Genomic DNA, 25,051 nt, shown 5'->3' on the forward strand with positions numbered 1-25,051 from the left:
TGGGGCCTGGGATGCTCCATTTATTTATTTTTTTTCGTCTGTTTATTTTTGGCAGGGGTTAATCTTTATTTTGGTTTGGCAAATGAACTGAAACAAAATAAATATTAAAACAAACAATAATAAAACCTCCCCCTAAAAAAATAATGAACCAAAACAAAACTTTGGACTGCACATTTCTATTTTACAATTCTTTTCCTAAATATATAGTGCCCATGCTGTAGGTCACAAACAAAGCACCATGATGGATGTTCTATTAGGAACCTGAGGAGAAAAAATAGGACTCCTCATTGCTAAACCAATTAAAGAAGATCCACTGGCAAATAATATGACTCTGTACCTGATATATTTTTTAAATTTATTTATAGACTTTACAAATTACAAAGTTAGAAATAAACTTTGTAGAAACACGTTAAGGGGTTCAATTCAGAAACAAAACATAATAAAACATCTAGGGTGGCATATTCAAAACAAGTTCAGCGCACGATAGCCAGATAAGTATCTAGGTAAATTCAGCGGCTGCTAGATAGCTGGATAAGTCACTTATCTGACTATCTTTTAGCAAAATAAAAAGTCAGCAGATAGTGGGTAGATCAAGGCAGCGCTACTTATCGGATTAAGTTAACCAGATAAATTAGACGAGTCATAGAGCGATTGGTACATGGATATTCAGAGGCATAGCCATGTCGCTGAATATCCCTTGTAACTTAGCTGGACGTGTTATAGGTGTCTAAGTTACTTAGCTGGATATGGCTGAATATCGAGCTCTTCATATACAACGAAATAAGATACAAAATATCATCCTTCAACATCTATTCCATAGTAACAAGAAGGAGCTAGCAGTAATAAACAGGAGAACAGCATGATAAATCCTGCAAAATAAACATACTGTGGTACATTTTCAAACCTGCGCGTGGGCGTACATGTGCACGTGCTACCTGGCGCGCGCACATGTATGCCCGATTTTATAACATGCGCGCGCGCATGTTATAAAATCGTGGATCGGCGCATGCAAGGGGGTGCACAATTGTGCACCTTGTGTGCGCCAAGCCCGCGCCGAGCCGCACTGCCTTCCCCCCGTTCCCTCCCAGGCTGCTCCGAAATCGAAGCAGCCTTGGAGGGAACTTCTCTACCCCCCACCCCACCTTCCCTTCCCTTATCTCACCTCCCCCGCCCTTTCCCCCCTACCTTTTTCTTTGTTTTTCTTTATTTCCAAACTTACTTCAGCCCTGGGGCTGAAGTAAGTTGAGTGCGCTGGCCAACTGCCGGCATGCGATCCCTGGCACAGCGGCCGTGCGGAGGCCTCTGGCCACGCCCCCTCCCTGCCCCGGGACTACCCCTTTTTGCAAGCCCTGGGACTTACACACTCCCGGGCCTTTATGCGCGTCGCCGGGCCTTTTGAAAATAGGCCCGGCGTGCATATGACCGGTTACTCGCGTAAATCCTTGGAAATCTGGCCCGTTATGTATCTCTAGGTGACTCAGACTGGGATTCAGTGATCACATTCCTGGAATCTAAAAAAGAACATAGTTGCTCAGTGGTAAAAAAAAACAAAAAACATAGCAATCTCAATTATACTTAATGATACACTTACATGGATATCTTTATGAAAAAGAAGCCCCCAGTGCTAAAGCCTCTGATCTCACAGTGAAGAAAGCCTTCCTTTTTTCCTGGCTGGCCCTGGCTAAATCAGGAAATATTATCATGGACTGTCCTAGAAAATTAACATTCAAATTTTGAAAATATAATTTTATAGCATGATTCCAATCAAATTCTGAGACAAAAGAAACCAATAGAGTTATACGCTCAGAGACTACTACATTAGAACTTTCAAAAAAAGTTTTCAAATTACACATTTCAAAGGAAGCAAATGAATTCTGGAGCAAATAGTCTCTTCAGACATATATAGAATTTCAATAAGAAACTTTTTAAAGTATCATACAAAAAGGCTTGACAACCACCTGAGGGAAATTAAGCAGACATAGATTAAGATTTCTCTCACAGTTCTCCCTGTACTCAATCCACCTGGAAAGGAATCCCTGCTCTTGCACCATAGTAAAATTAAGAGACCGGAGGCCCTGTACCTTGTTTTTCAGCTTTGTAATTCTATTGCTATGTTCTTTTAATTGCTCCACATGATTTTGAAAATTGTAAACTTTTGAAATAGCGAAGCAATTTTTGAAGAGTAGTCAGCTATTAGATTTCCATGAATAGAGATCAAGTCCCACAAAGAATTTAACGTCACCACTGCGAGTTTGGAGGTCCCGGCTGCAGAGAAGGAGGGAAACACAGTTACATCCCTCTGCAACAAAGCTGGTATAGGGGCAGCAGAGATGACACCAACCTTATTTGAAGTTTCAATAAGGGAAGGTTGGAATTCTCCCCTCAATTCGTGCTCCAGCTCCTCCAAAACAGCAGAAGCTGCTCCAAATGCCGTCATAGCATGGGCTTCCTTCAGCACAGAAGTGTTGATGACTTCATTACATGCAGCCCACTTGAATCATCATGTTGCTCCGACGGTGGGGCTCAGAGATCCAGTGGACTCAAAGATGTTTCTTCACCTGGCAATTCAAGCGCTCCCTCGCCTGAGACCACAATGGTGCCGCTGCAGTTCCCCAACACTGCAGGAATTCTGGACACAAAAGGTGTTATAGACTGCTGTCTAAGAGAGCACTCTGTCTTGTAGGGATAGAAATGACCTTTCCCCTTCCTTTTAGGTGGCGTTTTCCAAGGAAAAAGATTCAAAGAATTGGAAGGTAAGAGAGAAGCCTCAGCGTGTCCAGGTCAGGCTACCATTTTGGTCCCCTCTCCATATACTTGATATTTATTAAAACTTATTGTCCACATTTTCACAAAGATATTACAAGGTGGATTACAAAAGAACACACACTGGGCATTTTAAATATCTTAAAGTGCCTTTGTGATCAGTTTTAATATTACTGTTTCTTTTACTGTAATTTAGTTTTATTTTATTTTTATCAGGAGTCTTTTGAATTTTACTTTAATGTGATGGTGTCAGTTATTGTATTTTTCTTGTTTTACTTAATAATGTATATTGAAATTTTAAATTTGTAATTAAATAAACATAGTGCATAAAAAATGTACTGTAAATCTTATGATAAGCATCTATTTACAAGCACAAAGAATCTTATTGTCTTTATAACATTAATACAAGCAGAGGAATAACACCTCATGACGGAATGTAAAAACCAAGCACTCAATAACATTAATTATGCATCTCGTCTAGATTGTATACTTTTCTGAATAAATATGTTTTTACAGCTTTCTTGAAATTGTTAATGTTATCAATTAATCTGATGCAATCCGGTAAAGAGTTCCAAAAGTGTGGACCTGCAATTGAGAATGCTCTGTCCCTTGTAATGTCCAATCGAGCTAATCTTATTGTGGAAACCTCTAGCACATATTTCCCTGCTGACCTTAGAAGAGTCAACAGGGAAATATAGACCCTGGAAGGTCTATAAACTCAATATAACACACTGAGACTACGCAAATAGTGACAAACATTTCTTAGAACAAATATACATATTAAAATTGACTCTTCATTGCTTCCTAAAAATATTTATTACATAATCAATGTCAAAAGTACAAAATGACAAACAACTTTACAAAACATTTACAGATACACTTATTATTATCGCCATTTTTTCAATAGATAGCATTAAAACTTTCCAAATCTCATATACAATAACAGTGTATCCAATAACCAATTTAAACCCATTTCAAACCCACCTTAATTCCCCTAAAATCATACTCACACTAATGTCATACTTCACGTGAATCATCCAAACATGCTACCACATGGACTAAAACCACTCGATGAAAGTACATAGAAAAGTACTATAATCTTTCACTGATATAGTACCAGCATATATATATATATATATATATATATATATATATATATATATAAGAAATCAAAAACTAAGGCAATGTATTGTATTGTATATTATTAATAGTGCTTACATGTAATATATGCAAAAAAACCCCAATAACAAAAATTGTTTCGGGAAAAAGCACTATTGTATTCCTCATATAATTAATTTCAAAAATTCCATGATATCATAAATATAATTATGCTTTATTGAAAAATATATATTAAATATCAATTTTTCTATTTTTTATAAAACATTCCATCAATATAAAAGTTTAATATATTAAATTGAACCTCAATAACAATATCCACAATTATACCATCATATATTTGCCCTCTACTTTATACTACCTCTAATCTCAATCTGTCCCTCAATTACCCAAATAACACCAGAGGATGAAAATATTTTAATAATACTATTGGTCTTCTTATGTGGTAAACACCACTAGATCTATATAATATTATTTAGAGACCAAGTCTATAAACTTAGGGGGTCATTTTCCAAGGAGTTACCACAGGTTCACAACATTTCTAGGGGAGGGGGAGAGAGAGAGAGAGAGAGAGAGAGAGAGAGAGAGAGAGAGAGAGAGAGAGAGAGAGAGAGAGAGAGAGAGAGAGCACCATACTATAATGTCTACTCCCTAGACAACTATTTGTATCCCTATGAGAGGCCCACCTAGTAACTCGAGGTCGGGATTAGGTATGAGTGTAGGGGGTTGGGAGCCGCTTTCACATTCAACATGAGACGTACGAACAGAACAGTGGTCTCTTGTGAAGATTTGATGGCCTTCGGAGTGGGGAAACTCACTCCAAGATGAGATTTGGCCAATGTTCTCTCCACCTAGCTTGATGGACACTCTACCTGGGCAACAACAAGCTAGGTGGAGAGAACATTGTCCAAATCTCATCTTGGAGTGAGTTTCCCCACTCCGAAGGCCATCAAATCTTCACAAGAGACCACTGTTCTGTTCGTACGTCTCATGTTGAATGTGAAAGCGGCCCCCAACCCCCTACACTCATACCTAATCCCCACCTCGAGTTACTAGGTGGGCCTCTCATAGGGATACAAATAGTTGTCTAGGGAGTAGACATTATAGCATGGCGCTCTCTCTCTCTCTCTCTCTCTCTCTCTCTCTCTCTCTCTCTCTCTCTCTCTCTCTCTCTCTCTCTCTCTCTCTCTCTCTCCCCCCCCCCCTAGAAATGTTGTGAACCTGTGGTAACTCCTTGGAAAATGGCCCTCTAGGTTTATAGACTTGGTCTCTAAATAATAATTATATAGATCTAGTGGTGTTTACCACATAAGAAGACCAATAGTATTATTAAAATATTTTCATCCTCTGGTGTTATTTGGGAACTTGAGGGACAGATTGAGATTAGAGGTAGTATAAAGTAGAGGGCAAATATATGATGGTATAATTGTGGATATTGTTATTGAGGTTCAATTTAATATATAAAACTTTTATATTGATGGAATGTTTTATAAAAAATAGAAAAATTGATATTTAATATATATTTTTCAATAAAGCATAATTATATTTATGATATCATGGAATTTTTGAAATTAATTATATGAGGAATACAATAGTGCTTTTTCCCCAAACAATTTTTGTTATTGGGGTTTTTTTGCATATATATATATATATATATATATTGGGTCCCTTACTTTTCAATATATTTATAAATGATCTGGAAAGAAATACGACGAGTGAGATAATCAAATTTGCAGATGATACAAAATTGTTCAGAGTAATTAAATCACAAGCAGATTGTGATAAATTGCAGGAAGACCTTGTGAGACTGGAAAATTGGGCATCAAAATGGCAGATGAAATTTAATGTGGATAAGTGCAAGGTGATGCATATAGGGAAAAAATGACCCATGCTATAGTTACACAATGTTAGGTTCCATATTAGGTGCTACAACCCAAGAAAGAGATCTAGGCGTCATAGTGGATAACACATTGAAAAAGTCGGTTCAGTGTGCTGCAGCAGTCAAAAAAGCAAAGAGAATGTTGGGAATTATTAGAAAGGGAATGGTGAATAAAACGGAAAATGTCATAATGTCTCTGTATTGCTCCATGGTGAGACCGCACCTTGAATACTGTGTACAATTCTGGTCGCCGCATCTCAAAAAAGATATAATTGCGATGGAGAAGGTACAGAGAAGGGCTACCAAAATGATAAGGGGAAGGGAACAGCTCCCCTATAAGGAAAGACTAAAGAGGTTAGGACTTTTCAGCTTGGAGAAGAGACGGCTGAGGGGGGATATGATAGAGGTGTTTAAAATCATGAGAGGTCTAGAACGGGTAGATGTGAATCGGTTATTTACTCTTTCAGATAATAGAAAGACTAGGGGGCACTCCATGAAGTTAGCATGTGGCACATTGAAAACTAATCAGAGAAAGTTATTTTTCACTCAACGCACAATTAACCTCTGGAATTCATTGCCAGAGGATGTGGTTAGTGTAGTTAGTGTAGCTGTGTTTAAAAAAGGATTGGATAAGTTCTTGGAGGAGAAGTCCATTACCTGCTATTAATTAAGTTGACTTAGTAAATGGCCACTGCTATTACTAGCAACAATAACATGCAATAGACTTAGTTTTTGGGTACTTGCCAGGCTCTTATGGCCTGGATTGGCCACTGTTGGAAACAGGATGCTAGGCTTGATGGACCCTTGGTCTGACCCAGTATGGCATGTTCTTATGTTCTTATGTCAGGCATGGAAAAGCACAGAAGGCAAGGAAAACTGAAGACTGGGCTGGAACAGAAGACAGCACAGAATCAGAAGACAAGACACTTGAGACAAGACTGGGCTGGACAATATGCTGAAAACAAGGCTGGGCTGATTACAAGATGCAGTAGCAACATGCTCTACACCAGGGTAGTGGGATCTGATGCTGAAGCACTGAAGGAGTGCTGACAAGGTCCTTGTATAGCCCTGTGTACGTGATGTTATCAGAAGGCGCCTTGAGTCTTTTCCCACCATTGGCCCTTTAAATGATCTGACCATGGGTGCACGTGCATCTTAGGAGGAGAGAGGCCAGCATGTGTTGGCAGCTTCCTGCTGTGCAGAATGTTGGCAGTGTTTCACCACGTTGGAGGAAGGCGAGCTACCGCGAAGAGGCCTGGAGAGACTGCGCTGCATTGGGAGCCAGTGGAGGAGGCCTGGATGGGGAGGTGAGCTTGGTGGTTCGCAGGACTAGCCTGCGGACCACTGATCATAAGTGTACCTCCCTCTTACGCCCCCTCCCTGAGAATTTTGGGTTTCTTGGGGTACCGTTGATGGAAGTCCTCAAGAAGCTGGCTCCCAAAAATTTTCTTCTGGGCCGTAATTCTTCCAAAAAGGAGGTATTCAAATATTTTACCCCTAGGGCGGGAATCCAACACCTCATTAACTTCATGTATAAGATCTCCATCGATAGCCAGATATTTTGGTTCAGGTGCTACCCTAGAGGGCCATGAGAGTACCACTGGCTTGAGTAGCGATACATGAAAATATTCTCAATTGGTACATGACTGTTCCCAACTATCAGAACATGGAGAAGGGTTCAATGTAAAATGGAGCTAGGCACATAGAAGGGAGCTGCAGGTACAAATGCCAAGTACTTAGCCACACTTTCTCCCTAATTTTGAACAGGGGGGCTGGTCTACTATGGGCATCTGCAGTCTTCTTGGCTCTATTAGCAGTATCTCAATCAGGTGATGTTGCAGAAGTGGACCTTTGGGCCGATGGGGAGTTGACACAACCTGCAGGGAGTAACTCTGTAGGTCTCCTCTGTCGACTGGAAGAGTTCACTGAAACAGAGGCCCCACTGGAGCTTTAACAATATCAGCTCTTGTTCCCCTTAGGTTGAGCCCTCTGTGGAAGTGAAGATCCATCATGTGGTAGATGTTGCAGGCCAGCATAGTAAAGGAAAGTTAAATCAGGTCAAGCAGTGGTCAGGGCATGCAGCAGGTAATCAGGTCAAAGAAGGCAGGTCAAAGCAGGCAGAGTTCTCTCATTGTTGAGGTTTGGGTAGAGGTCGGGCCAGGCAGAGTTCATTCAATAATGGTAAACAGGCAGTGGTCAGTGGCATGCGGAGGTCAAGCAGCATCAATGTCCAATATGAGGTCAAAGCCAGAAGTCCAATCCGAAGAGATGAGGAATGAAGGAGGATGAGGGATCACAGGAACTAGAAAGGGACACTGAAGACAAATGAGGGAGACTGACCAGGAAGACAAAAACTTATGACTGCCAGAGAACCAGGAACAGGACACAGGAACTCAAGAATGATACACAGTGGAATCCAGCACCAGGAACAAGAATCAAGATCCAGGCACATAATGGCAAAGCATTACTCAAGTGAGTTGACCTATTGCCGAGACAAGGAGCCATCAGTGGGTGACTTCATCTTCAGGTACCTCCAGGGTTTTCCCATCGTGGTCCCTTTAAGAGGGATGCCATCGGCACCCACCCCTAGGGGGGCCTAAGGCAGGAGCAGCATCAATGGCAGGTCAGGCTCAGGGGCCTCTCATGAGTCAGTGGAAAGCCCAGCAGAGGAGGCAGATGAATCGCATGATGGTCCACCATGTGCTTCCCGGGTGGTCTCCCTCAGCGTTGGCTGCTTCATTTTGAGGTCCAGCTCTGGAGGTAAGAGCAGTGGTCTGTGGGATGGGCTTGCATGGCATGGATTTCCTTCAGGAGAGTCTTATCTAAAATGCTGGTGCTCCCATGTGTTCTCTTCCAGACCATATCCTTCCCTAGAGATAAGGTACTCTCTTGTCATGTCATCTGACGTTTAGCATTTCCTTTACTTGGTAGGTAATGCTGTCCTCCGAAAAAACTTCTAGGATTTTTGGTGGTCTTCTGGAGGGCCAAGAAAGGATTAGGGTTTTTAATAGTGAAACATGGAATTCATTGTGGATCCCGAGAGTGGCAGATAACCATAGATGGTAAGTTACTGGACCCAGTTGGTGTAGAACTGGAAAAGGCCCAATATAACTGGGAGCTAGGTGCATGGAGGGATCTAGAGCCAAATATGACAGGTGCTGAGCCAGAGTTTGTTTCCCAGCTTGAACTGTGGTGCTGGTCTTCAGTGCATGTCTGTAGCTTTTTTGGCCCTGTCAACTGCCTTTGAGAGCATGTCATTGATGCATACCCAGAATTCTTGAAACACCTGGACAGTCAGCTGGGCCATGGGTGAGAGAACGGCCAATGGAACAGCAACGGAGGTGATGTTTGCTTCCCATATATGATTTGAAAGGGGGACAAGCCTGTAGTGTTGCAGATATGGGAGTTGTGAGAGAATTCCACCCATGGTAGGACAGAGGCCCAATTGTCTAGATGTTCATTAGCCTACACCCTAAGAAAACCCTTCAGAGTGTGGTTGGTCTGCTCGGTCTGTCCATTTGCTTGGGGTGGTACGCTGTTGTATAATCCAAGATGATGTTAAATTTTTTACAGAGGGAGCATCAGTATTTGGCCATAATTTGGGACTCTTGGTCTGAGACAATGTTCTGGGGCAGGCTGTGCGGTGTATGAGTAATCGGGCTACCTCCAGGGCCATAGGGTCCAGGAAGCAGAATGAAATGAGCCATCTTTGAGAAGCGGTCAACAATGACCCAAATGAATGAGCAGCCACTAGAGAAAGGAAGATTCACTATGAACAAGTAGACAAGATCCACTATGAACAAATGGATAAGTGGGTCCAGGGTTCCCTGGGTGCTGGCAGTAGCTGTAACAACCCTCAGGGTTGTCCTGCCAAAGGTTTCTGCTGTGTGCAGGTGGGACAGGAGCCAACATAGGCTTGGATATCTCTTTCCATCTGGGGCTATCATTAGTATTGCTGGAGCATCGTGAGAGTTCGGGCTTATCCAGGGTGACCTGTGACACGGGAGTCATGAGACCATTTCGACACTTTATCTCAGAGTTTGTATGGAATAACTGTCTTCCCTGGTGGGACAGTCATGTTAGTGGCCAGAAGAATCCAGGTGGGGTCAATAATATTTTTGGGAGGCTCTGGAGTATCTTCTGAGAGGAAGGATCAAGTTAGGGCGTTAGCTCAAAGTTTTTGATGGCTGGTTGGTATCTTAATTCAAAGTCAAAATGTGCAAAAAATCGAGACCAGTGGGCCTGGTGAGCATTTAGATGTGCATGGTGGAGATGTTCAAAGTTTTTATGATTGGTGTAAATAGTAATGCAATGATGAGCTCCTTCAAGAAAAATAAATAGTAATGCAATAAATAGTAATGCAATAATGAGTTCCTTCAAGAAAGAGAGAAGACGCTGAAAATGTGGGGCTAGTAAGAATGGTCTGCTTGGTGGGCAGAGTTCCCTGCAAGCTTAACAGCCAGAAGTACTCTGTCGCCAAACCCAAATTGCATTCTGCAGGAGACAATTTTCTTGAAAAGAAGGAGCATGGATGTTGGATGTAGAATGCCTTTATCTGAGTATTGACTTGACTGCCCCTACCCCCAGAGAGTGGATGCATCTTCTTCGTTATGAAGGGTCGAGTAGGATCAGAATGATGGAGACAGAGCTTTTGTAGAAAGGCGTTCTTCAACTCTTGGAAGGTGATAATAGCCTCTGCAGTTCATACCTTTGGGTCTGCTCCATTGTAGGTGAGAGCCATAAGAGGAGCCACAATCTTAGAGTAGTCCGCTAATAGTTGGCAAAGCCTAAGAATCTTTGCAGGACCCATAGGCCCGTGGGTTGTGGACAATCTTGAATACTTTTGATCTTATCGGAGTCCATGTGGAATCTTTTGCTGGACACGATGTATCTCAGGAAGGGGAGACTTTCCATTCCGAAAAGACACTTTTCTAGCTTCGCATATAGCTTCTTGACTCACAGCTTCTGGAGGACTAAATGTAAATTCCAGCTATGAAAGTTAAGGTCTTTAGAGAAAATGAGAAATCCATCAAGATAGATGATGACACAGATGAGAGAAGGTCTCTGAAGATTTCATTCATAAGAACATAAGAACATAAGAAATTGCCATGCTGGGTCAGACCAAGGGTCCATCAAGCCCAGTATCCTGTTTCCAACAGAGGCTAAACCAGGCCACAAGAACCTGGCAATTACCCAAACACTAAGAAGATCCCATGCTACTGATGCAATTAATAGCAGTGGCTATTCCCTAAGTAAATTTGATTAATAGCCTTTAATGGACTTCTCCTCCAAGAACCTATCAAAACCTTTTTTGAACCCAGCTACACTAACTGCACTAACCACATCCTCTGGCAACAAATTCCAGAGCTTTATTGTGCGTTGAGTGAAAAAGAATTTTCTCCGATTAGTTCATCATTTTATGAAACACTGCGGGTGTGTTACATAATCCAAAAGGCATTACTGGGTACTGATAGTCCCATCTTATGTATTGAGTGTTGTCCTCCACTCATCTCCTGGCTGAATCTGAATCAGGTTGTAGGCCTCGCGGAGATCCAACTTAATAAGACACTTGCTCCTTGGAGATGGTCAAATAGCTCAGCAATGAGTGGTATAAGGTACTGATCTTTCTTTGTAATCACATTTATCCCTCTGTAATTGATTCACGGGCATAGAGAGCCATCCTTCTTGGAGACAAAAAAGAAGCCAGCCCTGGCAAAGGAAGTAGAAGGCCAAATGAAACCCCAGTGAAGTTTTCCTTGATATATTCTGTCATTGCTTGGCTCTCTGGGATGGACAATGGGTACACCCTGCTCTGAGAGGGTTTAGAATTAGGGAACAGTTCGATGGCACAGTCGAATACTCTATGAGAGGGCAGTGTCTCAGATTCCTTTTAGGAGAAGATATTTGGGTAGTCAATATACGATGGGGGTAACCCCACAATAATGGCTGTTAAAGGCAAACAGAGTGGTGGTTCAATTCCCTGCAATTAGGAGTCATGGCAAAGAGTTCCTCAGCTGAAGCCCAATTGAACTGCGGAGAGTGGAGTTATAGCCATAGAAGACCCAGTTCAATTGGGTGTACTGCTTTATCAATGATGTGAGAATCATGTTTTCTATTTGTAGAATGCTGGTGCATATGTGCAAAGGCACTGTGGCATGAGGGTCCCCAAGAATGGATGAAATGATGAGGGGGGTATCTTACGGAGCACCGTGGAAAGCTGCAAGTGGTTAACGAGGGCTTTCATTAGGAAGTTCTCCCTGGCAACTGAGTCTAAAGTGGGAAATTCCTGGTTGCCCATCACAATGGTCACTGTGAGTGTCAGTTGAGAAGCCGGAGTCATGAAGCCTAGGATTAAAGCCCCACTAGATTCTAGACTTGGTAGTTTCCCAGCTTTCGGAAGCACTGTTTGAGCTGGTGCCTGGTCTTAGCGCAATAGAAACAAAACCCAACTGGTGTCGGTGAAGCTTCACTTCAGGGGTGAGGCACCCATGACCAAGTTCTATTGGCTCCTCTGGGTGTGCTGGGGCAAGGGTTAAGGTTTATGGAAGAGAAAGAGAGAAGACGCTGAAAATGTGGGGCTAGTGAGAATGGTCTGTGTGGTGGGCAGAGCTCCATGCATGCAGGGATGCTGGAAACTCGTGGGTAGCTAGCTTGTCTTTGATCCACGAAGACAGCCCTTCCATGAAAATACTATGGAAGCTATCCTCTCCTCAGTTGAACCTCATAGCCATGATCCAAAACTCAATTTCATAGTCCATCAGGATCTGGGAACCCTGGCAAAGGTGAAGGAGATCTAAATCCATTGTGGCCAGCCGCTGGGTTCATCGAAGTTGAGTTTGAAGGCCTTAACAAATTGTTACAGATCCTGAAAAAGAGTCCGCTTGCTCCCATAGGATTGTGAAATGTTGTACTGGTAAGACCGCTGGCCGGTTGAAACCTGGTCTTCTTGAATTAAGACATTTGTTACATATATGCAAGCAGGCCTGGCATGTTGCTAGATCTGCCAACTCACTATGCATCTATAAAACAATTTTGGCCGATTACCAAACGAGGGTTAATGAAGCCAAAAAATCTTATTTTACTAGACACATTCACTTTGCTGGGCATAATCCCAGGGAACTGTTTAAGACTGGTCAGAAATTAAATTGTACTCCTGATATCGCTAACAATGTTGTGTCCTGCAGCCATGGGAGTCCATGACCTCGCTCCCCTACCTCGTCTGCGGCGGCGACCCACTGCGGCAGCTTCGGGGAAAACCCCTGACCGGGTGCTCCGTGCCCCGGCGCGGGTCCCCGTCCTGACTGTCAGGGGAAGAGCTGTCCCTGCTCTTCCCCCGCGCCATTCCTGCAGCCATTCCTCCACGGAGGAAATCAAAGATGGCTGCCGCCATCTTTAGGCGCGAGGCCATGCCCCCTTCACAAATTTAAAGGGACCTGATCTCTTTAACAAGCCTCACCTGTCCTGGATCAGCCTGAGCAGGGGAAGTATAAAAGGAAGCTTCCTCTGCTCATTCTCTGACTTGGCAACGTCCTCCAGTGCTGTCTAGTCTGCTTGCTTCGGTGAGTTCCTTGTGCATCTTGATCTTCTCGGTTCCTGACTTCGGATTGGCTTACGGTGATTCTCTGGTGTGCAACTTGGATTGGCAAGCAGTGATTCTCTGGTGTGACTTCGGACTGGCAAATGGTGATCCCTTGGTGCGTGACCTCGGACTGGTAGTGACGACTCTCTGGCACTCAGTCTTGGACCGCTCCTGGACTCCGTCTCCAAGGGCCCACCTAATTCCCAGTGGTCCGGGTCCCTACGGGCTCCTCCTGGGGGGACCACGGACTTCCAGGGTGAAGCTCCAGTCAGCCCTTGCACCGATACCACGACTCCTCTGGGTCCACCTAAGATCCCAGCGGTCTGGGTTCCTACGGGCTCCTCCTGGGGGGACCACAGACTTCCAAGGGTAAAGTCACAGCTCCTCTTCCAGCCTCTTCATCTGCCTGCAGCCTCCTCCGTCTCCAGTGCCGAGGGTCAACTGCTCTCCTCTTCTGTTCTGCCTCGCCACCCGACGAGAGAACCTACGGATCCTCCACAAGGTATGCCATCCTCTCGTCGGCCCAAGGGTCCACAAGCCTGAGCATAACAAACAATAGGCACAATGATAAGTCTAGTTAGTTGAGTGGTAATGATTTTTTGAATTTTTTTGTAGAGAAAGTGATAAACTTATCTCTAATATTTAAATCTGTTCTCATTTGGTATAATGATATTCCACAGCATAGTGAATCTCTTTAGGACCTCGTTAGAAAGGTTATCTGCATCTGAGGTCTCTGTTAAACATCTGTGATATCAGATTGTTAAAAACGTTTAGAGATATCTTGGTACCTTCTTTGGCATCTATTGTAAATTTATCTTTCTCTGAAGTTATGTTTCCTTCATCCCTATAAAAGGACTCAGTGAGACCCCTTTTGAAGAAACATGTGCTGCGTCGGAGGTGGACCATTAGGCAGAGGTGGGGCTGATGCAACCCGTAGGCGAGGACCTACGGGTCCCCACCATCGGCAGGTGGAGTGGGCTGATAGGCAGAGGCCGCTGGAGCTTCACCTATACCAGCCCTCATTCCCTGCGGGTGGAGCCTTTGGGTGCCGGGGCCGGCAGGATTTAGGTGGGCCTCGAGGTTGGATATCAGAGAAGGCTGGTTCAGCAAAGAGACAGCAGATGATAGGTGGCATAGTCCTACTCTGGACTCGGTAAGGTACTGGAACTTGGGCACCAATGGAACAGAGGCTGACAGAGGGCGCTCGAGCAAAGATAGGCCAAAGCCTAATAAGTCCACGTCCAGGGAGTAGACTAGGAGAGGCGTCAATAACAGGCTTGGATCAGGGCCAGCGGCAAAGTGGAAGTCGTGGCAAGCAATGCTGAGATCTGATCACGGAGAAGTCAATAGTGTTGGTCAATCGAAGCAATGGTCTGATCATGGAGAAGTCAATAGCGTTGGTCAGGCATAGCAGAGGTCTGGGTCTGGAGATAGGCAGTAGCATAGTCGGGCGTAGCGGAGGTCTGGGTCTGGAGATAGGCAGTAGCGTAGTCGGGCGTAGCGGAGGTCTGGGTCTGGAGAAGGCTGTAGCGTAGTCGGGGGTAGCAGGGGTCTGGGTCTGGAGATACGCAGTAGTGTTGGTCAGACGTAGCGGAGGTCTGGGTCTGGAGATAGGCAGTAGCTTAGTTGGGCATAGCGGAGGTCTGGGTCTGGAGATAGGCAGTAGCATAGTCGGGTGTAGCAGAGGTCTGGGTCTGGAGATAGGCAGTAGCGTAGTCGGGCGTAGCGGAGGTCTGGGTCTGGAGAAGGCTGTAGCGTAGTCGGGGGTAGCATGGGTCTGGGTCTGGAGATAGGCTGTAGCGTAGTCAGGCAAAGCGAGGTCGATATTCGTGTAGTCAATCCAAGGCATAGGCAGGGCATGAATGAAGAGAACAGGAACCAGGAACGAGGGTCAGGAGTGAAGAATAGAGACGAATCTCTAGCAGCAACGAGTACTTGAGTAGTGAGGAGACCTGTTGCAAAGGCAACGTTATGGAGTGAGGCCTGAGTTTAAATACACTGAAGAGTTTGACGTCATCATCCGGGGCCGCGGCCAGGTTCCTGCGGCGGGCCCTTGATAAGGATCAGTGATTCGCGTGCACGCGCCTAGGGAGGGGTGCGGCGCGGTCAGTGGCGTCTCTCTGTGGGCCACGCAGAGAGGCCCGACGAGCAATGGCATCTTGACCTGAAACGCTGGGGACTATGGCAGAGCCGGAGACACTGGGGCGGCCCGAGGTCAGAGCTGGCGGCTCACCACCGCTAGCAAGGAGGAACCAGTAGCTGGAGTGTGTGTAAGAAGGTGAGGGGGCCGTGCCGCAGGTCTGCTGCGGACGGCACGCGTAACAACATGGGCTTAATCCCTCAAATATGGCAACAGCTCAAGGACTTTTTGAGTAAATATCATATTTTACATCCTTTTTAGTTCAGTTATAACAGCAGTCCTATTAGTCTCATTAATTGATACTTTTAGGAGAGGTCTTGATAGTGGTAAAAGATTTATTCTAGTTACATTGGACATTTCTGCCGCATTTCACACCTTTGATCACCGCATTCTTCTATTATCGACTAGAGGAGTGCGGGGTCTTGGGTGTTTTTATGAATTGGTTCAGATCTTACCTTGTTGACCGTTTCCATCAGATTAGGATGGGGAATGAACTTTCACATTGGTATTCTGTAACCACCAGAGTCCCCTTCTCTGCTACCTTATTTAATATCTATTTGGCACCAGTATATAAATTGTTAGCAGGGCTTTGTGTGGGTTAAAGAATTTATGCAGACAATATTCAATTTTTCATTGAAAAGTAGGATTTGCTCTGTTTGTCATTCATTACAAAATAGCTTTTTCACAATAAACTCACTCTTAATGTCTCGAAGTCAGAGATCATTGTGTTCTAATGCTCTAATGTGAAGCCAGTGTCATCATTGATTGACAGTTTCAACTGTCATTGATTGACAGTTCCAAATACTTTCTCTGTAAAAACTCTTGGGGTAGGCGAAACTCAAATTTATCTTTTCATCAGCATATCAGATTAGTAGTAAGATCTGGGTTTTTGAAGCTGGCAGTGTTTTGTGGACTAAAACCACTTCTTGATCATATTAATGTTTGATCCATAGTGCGGGCATTAATTCTCTTATTTGCTATTGTAATATCATCTATATCAGCCTTCCTGTCTCTTCTTTGAGAGAAATTCAATTATTGCAGAAGTCAGCTGCTTGTCTTATTATAGGAAGATCATAGAAGATCGCATTACACTAATCTTGTATAATCTGCATTGGTTACCAGTTCAGTTTTGCATCCAATATAAGATTGCAATGCTTGTCCATAATTTATTAAGAATTAATTCTTTTCCATGGGTTAATGCCTTATTACAGTTCTACAATCCTATTTGCACCCTTCAGTTTTCCCAACAAGGTTTGTTAGATGTCCCTGCTACCAGAGGAGCATGCACGGTCCTTTTCAGTCATTGCTCCAGAACTTTGGATACCTTTCCTGAAGTTATACAGTTGATGGAATGTACTAAAACATTTAAAACCTTGTTAAAAGCATTTCTATTTAGACAGATATTTGATTGATTATATTGTTTCTTTTGAAATTCCAGGCAGGTTATTGTCCTGGTTTATGCACATTATGATAAGCATACAAGTGATGGTATTGCACTTCTGGACAGTTTTTTGTGTGTGATTTATTATTTTAGTATTGAGAAAGATTGTATGCTTGTTGATTTTAATTAGTATTTTATGTTATTTTATTACTATCAATATTTTAAATTTATGTATGTTCATATTGTACACTGCCTAATGCTTATGCAGCAGGCGATAAATCTGCAATAAAAATAAAGATCTTGGTTTGATACCTAAGCATGGCTTCTGCTCCTTGGGCCAGCTGCAGCTTGGGATACTGCAGAAGAAATGGAGAAAGTCTTAGTCATTGTATAACAATGCCACCTACTGGCCAAACTCAGTGCCTGTGCCTAGTGGGTTCTGGAGGGAGTGTCAATATATGACCCATGACCCAAGGCCAATTGCTGCAGTGGTCGAGCTAGATGGAAGGAAGAAGAGTGTTAAAGACAGAAAAATCCCCAAAGAGTTGTGAAGGCTTTCAATGCCACATCTCAGTAAAGGCCATTTCTGGTTGGGCTGGAAACCCACAAAGGATCAAGGAAAAACTATCATTCTAAAAGAGATAGAGGGAAAAAAAAGAAAGTAATATGAGAAGGGCTGGAGAAAGACCTGGCAAAGGAAAATGCAATTGGGTGGAGTTGTGGGCTTTTATTCCATTGGTTTCTTGTGCCTGCCAAAGGCATCCTGCATATAGGGGATGACCCATTAGGCTGAACTCTATAAGTGAATTACCTTTACCAGTGGTACCCACACAACAATACAAAAGGCACAGAGCAAATGATCTAATACGTGACTGTTAACTAATCAGCTATGTTCACATTAATATTTTTTGGTATTTGTACTCTAGATCAAGAAGTGAAAAACACTGGGTGTGGGCTAACGTACGGTGTGGAAACTGTTTTTAGGACCAGGTAAGTTATGCCTTTAAATAAATTTGTAATCATATTATGTTCATACCTATGTCGAGGCTCGGTAATATATTGTTCACCAGACCAAAAAGTCTAGGTTAGATGAATGTATTTTTCAGTGAAGTGATACTAATAACTAGGAACAAGTGAGTCACTGCAGATTTAATTTCCTTCATCTTTAGACCTGGGGTGGGGTTCATTCAGATTTTCTGAGAAACTCTGGGTCTGTCCAGATGTCACTTAGATCCAATCCAGACAGACATGAGTTCTGACACCAAAATCAACTTGGCTTCCAGAATGCATTTTCAACCTGACTCATGTAAGGTAGTTGATGGACTGGATTCTTGTTTGGCATCTGTTGTAAGATTACTGCCCTGTTTGGTTAGGTGAAAGAGATACAAAGATCAGGGCAAAGCTTCTTGCCTTCCCCTACCTGGTGAGCTGGACAGTCTAAGTTGGCTGGCATTGATAACCCAAACCAGTCTAGATCAGAAACAGAGAGGCCTTGTCTGAAAAGTTGGAGCTCAGACAAGCCAGGAAAATCTGAGACAGCCTGCAAAAGTAATATTCTGTCATAACCATGATAAATCTAACTAAAAGAACTAAAAAAGAATCCAGACCAGGCCAGTCTATTCCAAGCAGGAATCTGAAACAGGTTAAATGCAGTCTGCCCATCGCTGCTAGAAACAATACACAGGGAAAACAGAGCAAGCAACGTGACAGAATATGATTCATTACTAGTGCATATTAGAGATGTGCATTCGTTTTTGCCGAATTGGAAAATTGCAACGAAATTGTCCAATTCGGCATGTTTCAGGGAGCCCGAAAAAAATCAGGATTTTCCTGTTTTTTCGCAAAAATTCGTCTTTCCGATTAGTGCGCACTAACGGGAGTCAGTGCGCGCTAACTCCCCGTTAGTGCGCACTAAGTCCTGTTAGTGCGCACTAACAAAAACTAACAAAAACTAACAAAAACTAACAAAATCTAACGGGGAGTTAGCGCGCACTAACTAAAAATCGATTTTTCGCGAAAAAAAAGACCCGAACCGAAAAAAAACGACATTTTCCATGGCGGCCGAAAAACGAAGAACGACACAAACACAAAAAACGATGCACATCATATTATGGTCATGTTTGCATATATTATAGCATCCTTTAAATAAGTAAAAGTCACATAAAAAAAGAGTTTTGACTCCAAAGCAAAGAAAATCAAGGTTGATTAGACATGAAAGCAGGCTGGAGTAAGTGACACCATTTAATTCTAACATAGTAGTGCCTGCCATTCTAAGCTGATGGTTCGTTTGTTTCAGCAAATGTACAGATTTCCTCTCTTCTGTCACGATCCTAAAACTAATCCATATTGTTGGAGAAACTGTGGACATTACACTACACACATACATGCATGGTAGAATGGTAGATGTGGTCCTAAGATCCAGAATTTTTCCTGGAGCTGTCTCCAGTCACTGAGAACATAAGAACATAAGAACTAGCCATGTTGGGTCAGACCAAGGGTCCATCAAGCCCAGCATCCTGTTTCCAACAGAGGTCAAACCAGGCCACAAGAACCTGGCAATTACCCAAACACCAAGAACATCCCATGCTACTGATGCAATTAATAGCAGTGGCTATTCCTAAGTAAACTTGATTAATAGCCGTTAATGAACTTCTCCTCCAAGACCTTATCCAAACCGTTTTTGAACCCAGCTACACTAACTGCACTAATCACATCCTCTGGCAACAAATTCCAGAGCTTTTTTGTGCATTGAGTGAAAAAGAATTTTCTCCGATTAGTCTTAAATGTGCAACTTGCTAACTTCATGGAATGCCCCCTAGTCCTTCTATTATTCGAAAGTGTAAATAACTGATTCACATCTACTCATTTAAGACCTCTCATGATCTTAAAGACCTCTATCATATCCCCCCCTCAGCCATCTCTTCTCCAAGCTGAACAGCCCTAACCTCTTCAGCCTTTCCTCATAGGGGAGCTGTTCCATCCCCTTTATCATTTTGTTTGCCCTTCTCTGTACCTTCTCCATCGCAACAATATCTTTTTTGAGATGCGGCAACCAGAATTGTACACAGTATTCAAGGTGTGGTCTCACCATGGAGTGATTTAGAGACATTATGACATTTTCCGTTTTATTAACCATTCCCTTCCTAATAATTCCTAACATTCTGTTTGCTTTTTTGACTGCTGCAGCACACTGAGCCGACGATTTTAAAGTATTATCCACTATGATGCCTAGATCTTTTTCTTGGGTGGTAGCTCCTTATATAGATCCTAACATTGTGTAACTACAGCAAGGGTTATTTTTCCCTATATGCAACACCTTGCACTTGTCCACATTAAATTTCATCTGCCATTTGGTTGCCCAATCTTCCAGTCTTGCAAGGTCCTCCTGTAATGTATCACAGTCCGCTTGTGATTTATGTACTCTGAATAATTTTTTTTTTTTTATTTATAAATTTTCACAAATATAATGACAAACATTATACCATATCCATATTGTTATCATAATTTAAACAAGAATTTTTTTCTCTTACTTACATTGTTAAACAATATCTATCGTCATGAAAGTAATCCAGGGAACAATAAGTATTGAGCGAAATTTAACTAAAGAAAATTCTAAAGAAAAACATAGGGGAATAAATCCCCCTACCTCTTATTCTCAGAGATATTAAGCCACTACCCTTAAATAGCTCCTAACCATCAGCTGTATCTATGGGGTGAGAATCTAAAAAAGACTGAAGACCCGAAACCTCCATGAATACATATTTATGTTCTTTGTATACTAACTCACATCTACATGGATATTTAAGCATAAATCTAGCGCCCCTAGCTATTATATCAGGTTTAAATTTCAAGAATTCTTTTCTTCTTAATTGGGTGTTTCTAGCAAGATCTGGGTAAATCCAAATCTGCTGTCCATGAAATTTCTCCCCTCTATGTCTCAAAAACAATCTTAGCACTGTGTCCCTTTCAGATTGAAATAGGAATTGTACAAACATAGTAGATCGTGATCTAATCTCAGTACTCATGGAGGTTTCCAATACCTCCGTCAGGTTCATTTCTTCTACTTGAGGAATTGCTACTTGATTCTCATTTTTCCCCCTATTTGTAATGTAAAATATCTTAGCTATAGCTGGTATTGCCTGTTGGGGCATTTTTAATATATTATGTAGATAATCTGTAAACATATCTTTAGCTGATATTAAATTTTGGATAGGAAAATTTATAACCCTTAGATTGGAGTATTTCAAAGTATTCTCTATATACTCTAATTTCTTTACATTTACCATTTCATTTTTAACAATATTTAATTGTAAAGACTCTACACTATCCAAACGCTTTACAGTATTATCAATTTTACTCTGGCTTAAGTTGTTAGTACTTTCCAATTCCACAAGTCTCTTTTGATATTCAGATGTCGATTGAGTTAAATTTATAATTGCCTTTTCCAGGGATTTAATTGCCATCCAAAGAGTTTCTAATGTAATCGGAACCTCTGAAGGAAGTATCACTCCAAGCTCAGCCTTATAGTCCTCTTTACCCCCTACAGCAAGGTCCTCTTTCCCCTTTTCAGTAATAGAGTTATTAAGACTCTCATCTAACAAGATGGGTCTAGTAACATTTATCAAATTTTTTGCTGGAGGGGAAGGAGTAGAAGGAGCACCGGGACTCAAAGAGATGACCTCTGCCCTGGGTGCCACATTTCTCTCTATAGTGGCATCCCCTGCGGCACCCTCCACCGGCGTCGAAGTGGCTTGCATCATAAAAAAGGAGTCAATTTGAGGCTGTGATGATATGGGGAGTGGAGACGAGGTAATAGCCTCCCTCACCCGTGCCTTTCTTTTAGTGTGCGGCATAAGATAAACAAGTAACAAACAAAATCCCTTTTTTATGCTTCTCTGAAGAGGAAGTATTCTTATTTGTTTCCTGGTATAGAGGGAGAGGAGAGTTTCGAGAGGATAATAAGCGCAAAAATAAACTGTTTACTCACTGTATAGGAGTTCTTCTAAGAAGTAAACAAATTTTCGAGCAGCAAACTACTGCTAAGCCGCGCGCCCCTTTGGCGCGCGCGGCTTTGGCAGCGCGTCGGCGTCGACTGCACGCCGCTGGGGGCGTTCCTTTTAAGGCCTTCCAGCCCGTGATGTCATCAGCAGTGGACACTCTCCGTCAGGGCCAGGGCCACACCCTCACCCCCGGTTGCAAAGGAGACAGTCAGTAAGAAAGGCAAATATTCAAAGGTAAACGAAGCAGTTCTCCTGCTCTAATCCTCTCTCTCTCCCCCTACTCTGAATAATTTTGTATCATCCGCAAATTTGATAACCTCACTCGTCGTATTCCTTTCTAGATCATTTATATATATATATATATATTGAAAAGCACCAGTCCAAGTACAGATCCCTGAGGCACTCCACTGTTTACCCTTTTCCACTGAGAACATTGACCATTTAATCCTACTCTCTGTTTCCTGTCTTTTAACCACTGTAAAAACTGTATCTGTCTCCAGGACAAGGCTTAGTAGATTGGTGGTGAGAACACTATTCCTAAAAAGATTCCAAAACTAGCATCACCAGTGCTATTAACTGCTAGATTCTCTGATGTGGCTTTTTTTGGAAATCTGTGTCATCTGTGAGGTATGGACGACTGCAGTTTTTTTTGAAGTAGCAAGAATTGAAAAATTGACTTATTCATTTGGGGGAGAAAATTATAAACATCAGATTGCGAGGGGGAGATTTTTGAAAGATTACTGTGCTTCTAAGGTTTGAGATAGAATAGATGTCCATCTAATTTGGATTGTATAAACAAAGTGATGTGCTACATTACTTAATCAATGGCTAAAACTTCTAATCAAGGATTAATTTATTTTTACCAAAACATCTTTAGATTAAAAGCAGTTAAACAAATACTTAGCATACAATGCAGAGGGACAACACTAACAAGTAACATAACATATGCAATATTGCATCTATAGATTAAAAAAAAGTTCTCACAGAAACAAAACCATCTTTGCCCCACCCCCTCCCCACAATCCTCTGTTGAAGTGTATTGAAAATCAGATTCATTCAAAGTTCACATGGTTTGGATGCATCTTATTGTATGAATGCCTTGATTTTCCCAGATATGCGTTGAAGCTTTACATTTCAGTCAAGCTTTCCCTGAAAACCCAAGTTCTTTCTGATGCTGTTCTTAGAACATGGACTAAGGCCTAAGGCCAACAGTTAATGGGCACACCGATCTCTCTACACAGCCCTCCCAGGACTCATCTGGGTTTCTCCCTCCTATTGTTTTCTTCCGTAGGCTCTACCCCTTATTCCTTCCTGCCCCCTCCCTCCCACCCCCTTTGCCATCCTTTCCCTCCTTCTCTCCCCCCCCTTATCCAAGCTACTTAACCTTCCTACTTGTTTTAATGGAACTTGTATTAAAGTATTTATATTTATTTTTATTTTTATTTTTATTTTTTATTAATTCTGCGTTGAAGCTGTTTTCGGTTTGTAATTGTTCCTTGTTTCCAAATGTTTGAATGTTATAATACGCTAATGTTCATTGTTTAATGTATCGCCTCCCAGTGAAAGTTCTGTTTCAATGTAAACCGGTGTGATCTGTATTCTTTACAGGAATGTCGGTTATATAAAAAATAGGGGTGTGCATTCGGATTGACCGCATTAGTAAAACGCAACTCATATTTTTTTTTTACTTAAAAAATTGATTCGACATAAACGATCGGATTTCCCACATATCGAACATAGATATGTTCGATATGTGGGAAATCGCGATTGTTGAGCCAAAATAAAAATTTAAACCCCCTCACCCTCCTTAATCCCCCCCCCCAGACTTACCACAACTCCCTGGTGATCGAGCGAGGAGTGAGGACGCCATTTCTGCAATCCTTGGCGAGAAGCATGTGACGTCGGCGGCACGTCGAGTGACGCGGCGTCACGTGATTCCCGGCGAGTTCGCGCCGGACGGCTCGTTCGGCCCAAAAAGAACTTTTGGCCAGCTTGGGGGGGTTGTGGTAAGTCTGGGGGGGGGATTAAGGAGGGTGAGGGGGTTTAAATTTTTTTTTGCACATATGTACATATACCCAACTCATTGGATTTTTTTTATGTCCATATTGGCCGCAAGTGGGACCCCCTTTCGGACATAAAAAATATGAACATAAAATTTTGCTCTGCACATCCCTAATAAAAAATTCTAAATAAATAAATAAATAAATAAATATGCATGACACAGACAGCGACAGTGGCGGTGAATAAAAGATTCCCTGAGGAAGGCTGTGGTGGGCGAAACATGTTGAGAGTATAATGCCGCTGGTTGTATAACTCTCTTTAGATCACAACCTAAAATATTCAGGAATCCCTTTGGAATTCCTCCTTGATAAAATTATGGTGGGACTGTGCAATCCTGTCTGGAGTTTGCAATATAACAAAACATTTAGTCTCAGCTTTGCATGCTAGCTTATTGAGTGTCTAGTTTTCAATATACTTCCACAGAGTATTGTGTGTGTGTGTGTGTGTGGGGGGGGGGGGGGGGGGAGTGATGGTTTTGATTCTGTGGGGAATTTGTTGTATGTATTGTGTTAATTCTTAAGTGTTGTCCCTCTGTGCTTATTGCTAAGTATTTGTAGAACTGCTTTTTAACCTTTCAAAGATTGTTTTGTAAAAATACATTGATAAGAAACTCTAGCTGTTGAGTAAAAAGTAATATAGTATATCATTTTATTTGTATGCTTGTAGTTATATTTTTGGTGATGATGCCTGTTTAGCCAGGCCTTTTTTTTTGTTCATATAATTTGGAGAACCTAGAGTAGTTAGGTGACAAGTATCTTGATTTTGGAAAAGTTAATATAGTAAATGGTGAATCCAGTGTGCTCAGCAAAGGTATTGAGGATTATATTTTCTAGGAAGGTTCTGGAAACGTGTTCCATGTAAACCGATATGATATGCCAACGAATGTCGGTATAGAAAAAACTTCAAATGAATAAATAAATAAATAAAATTATTTCCAGAAAATCATTCACATTTGCACTTCAATCATATGTAACCATTGGAGGTAATTTTCAAAGGAATTGTGCACATAAAAGTAGCTGATACCATAGTAATTTTCAAAAGCCCATTTACACCCATAAAGTGCATTTATGCATGTAAAACTTTTCAAAGGAGTCACGCACATAAATGTAGCAATTCTCAAAAGCCTATTTAT

The 25,051-nt window shown here is 42.1% G+C and overlaps 1 protein-coding gene across 1 annotated transcript in view; it reads left to right on the plus strand.

Annotated features, from left to right (window-relative positions):
- Window positions 1-25,051, plus strand: part of LOC115095751 (vitamin D-binding protein-like) — a 174,646-nt gene that overhangs the window by 27,263 nt on the left and 122,332 nt on the right. The window contains exon 4 of the mRNA XM_029609871.1: window positions 17,785-17,848. Within this exon, the coding sequence (XP_029465731.1) occupies window positions 17,785-17,848 (64 nt within the window). The remainder of the gene's footprint in view (window positions 1-17,784; window positions 17,849-25,051) is intronic.

The sequence above is a fragment of the Rhinatrema bivittatum genome, chromosome 1 (genome assembly GCF_901001135.1).
Source record: "Rhinatrema bivittatum chromosome 1, aRhiBiv1.1, whole genome shotgun sequence".
NCBI classification, from domain to species: Eukaryota; Metazoa; Chordata; class Amphibia; order Gymnophiona; family Rhinatrematidae; genus Rhinatrema; species Rhinatrema bivittatum.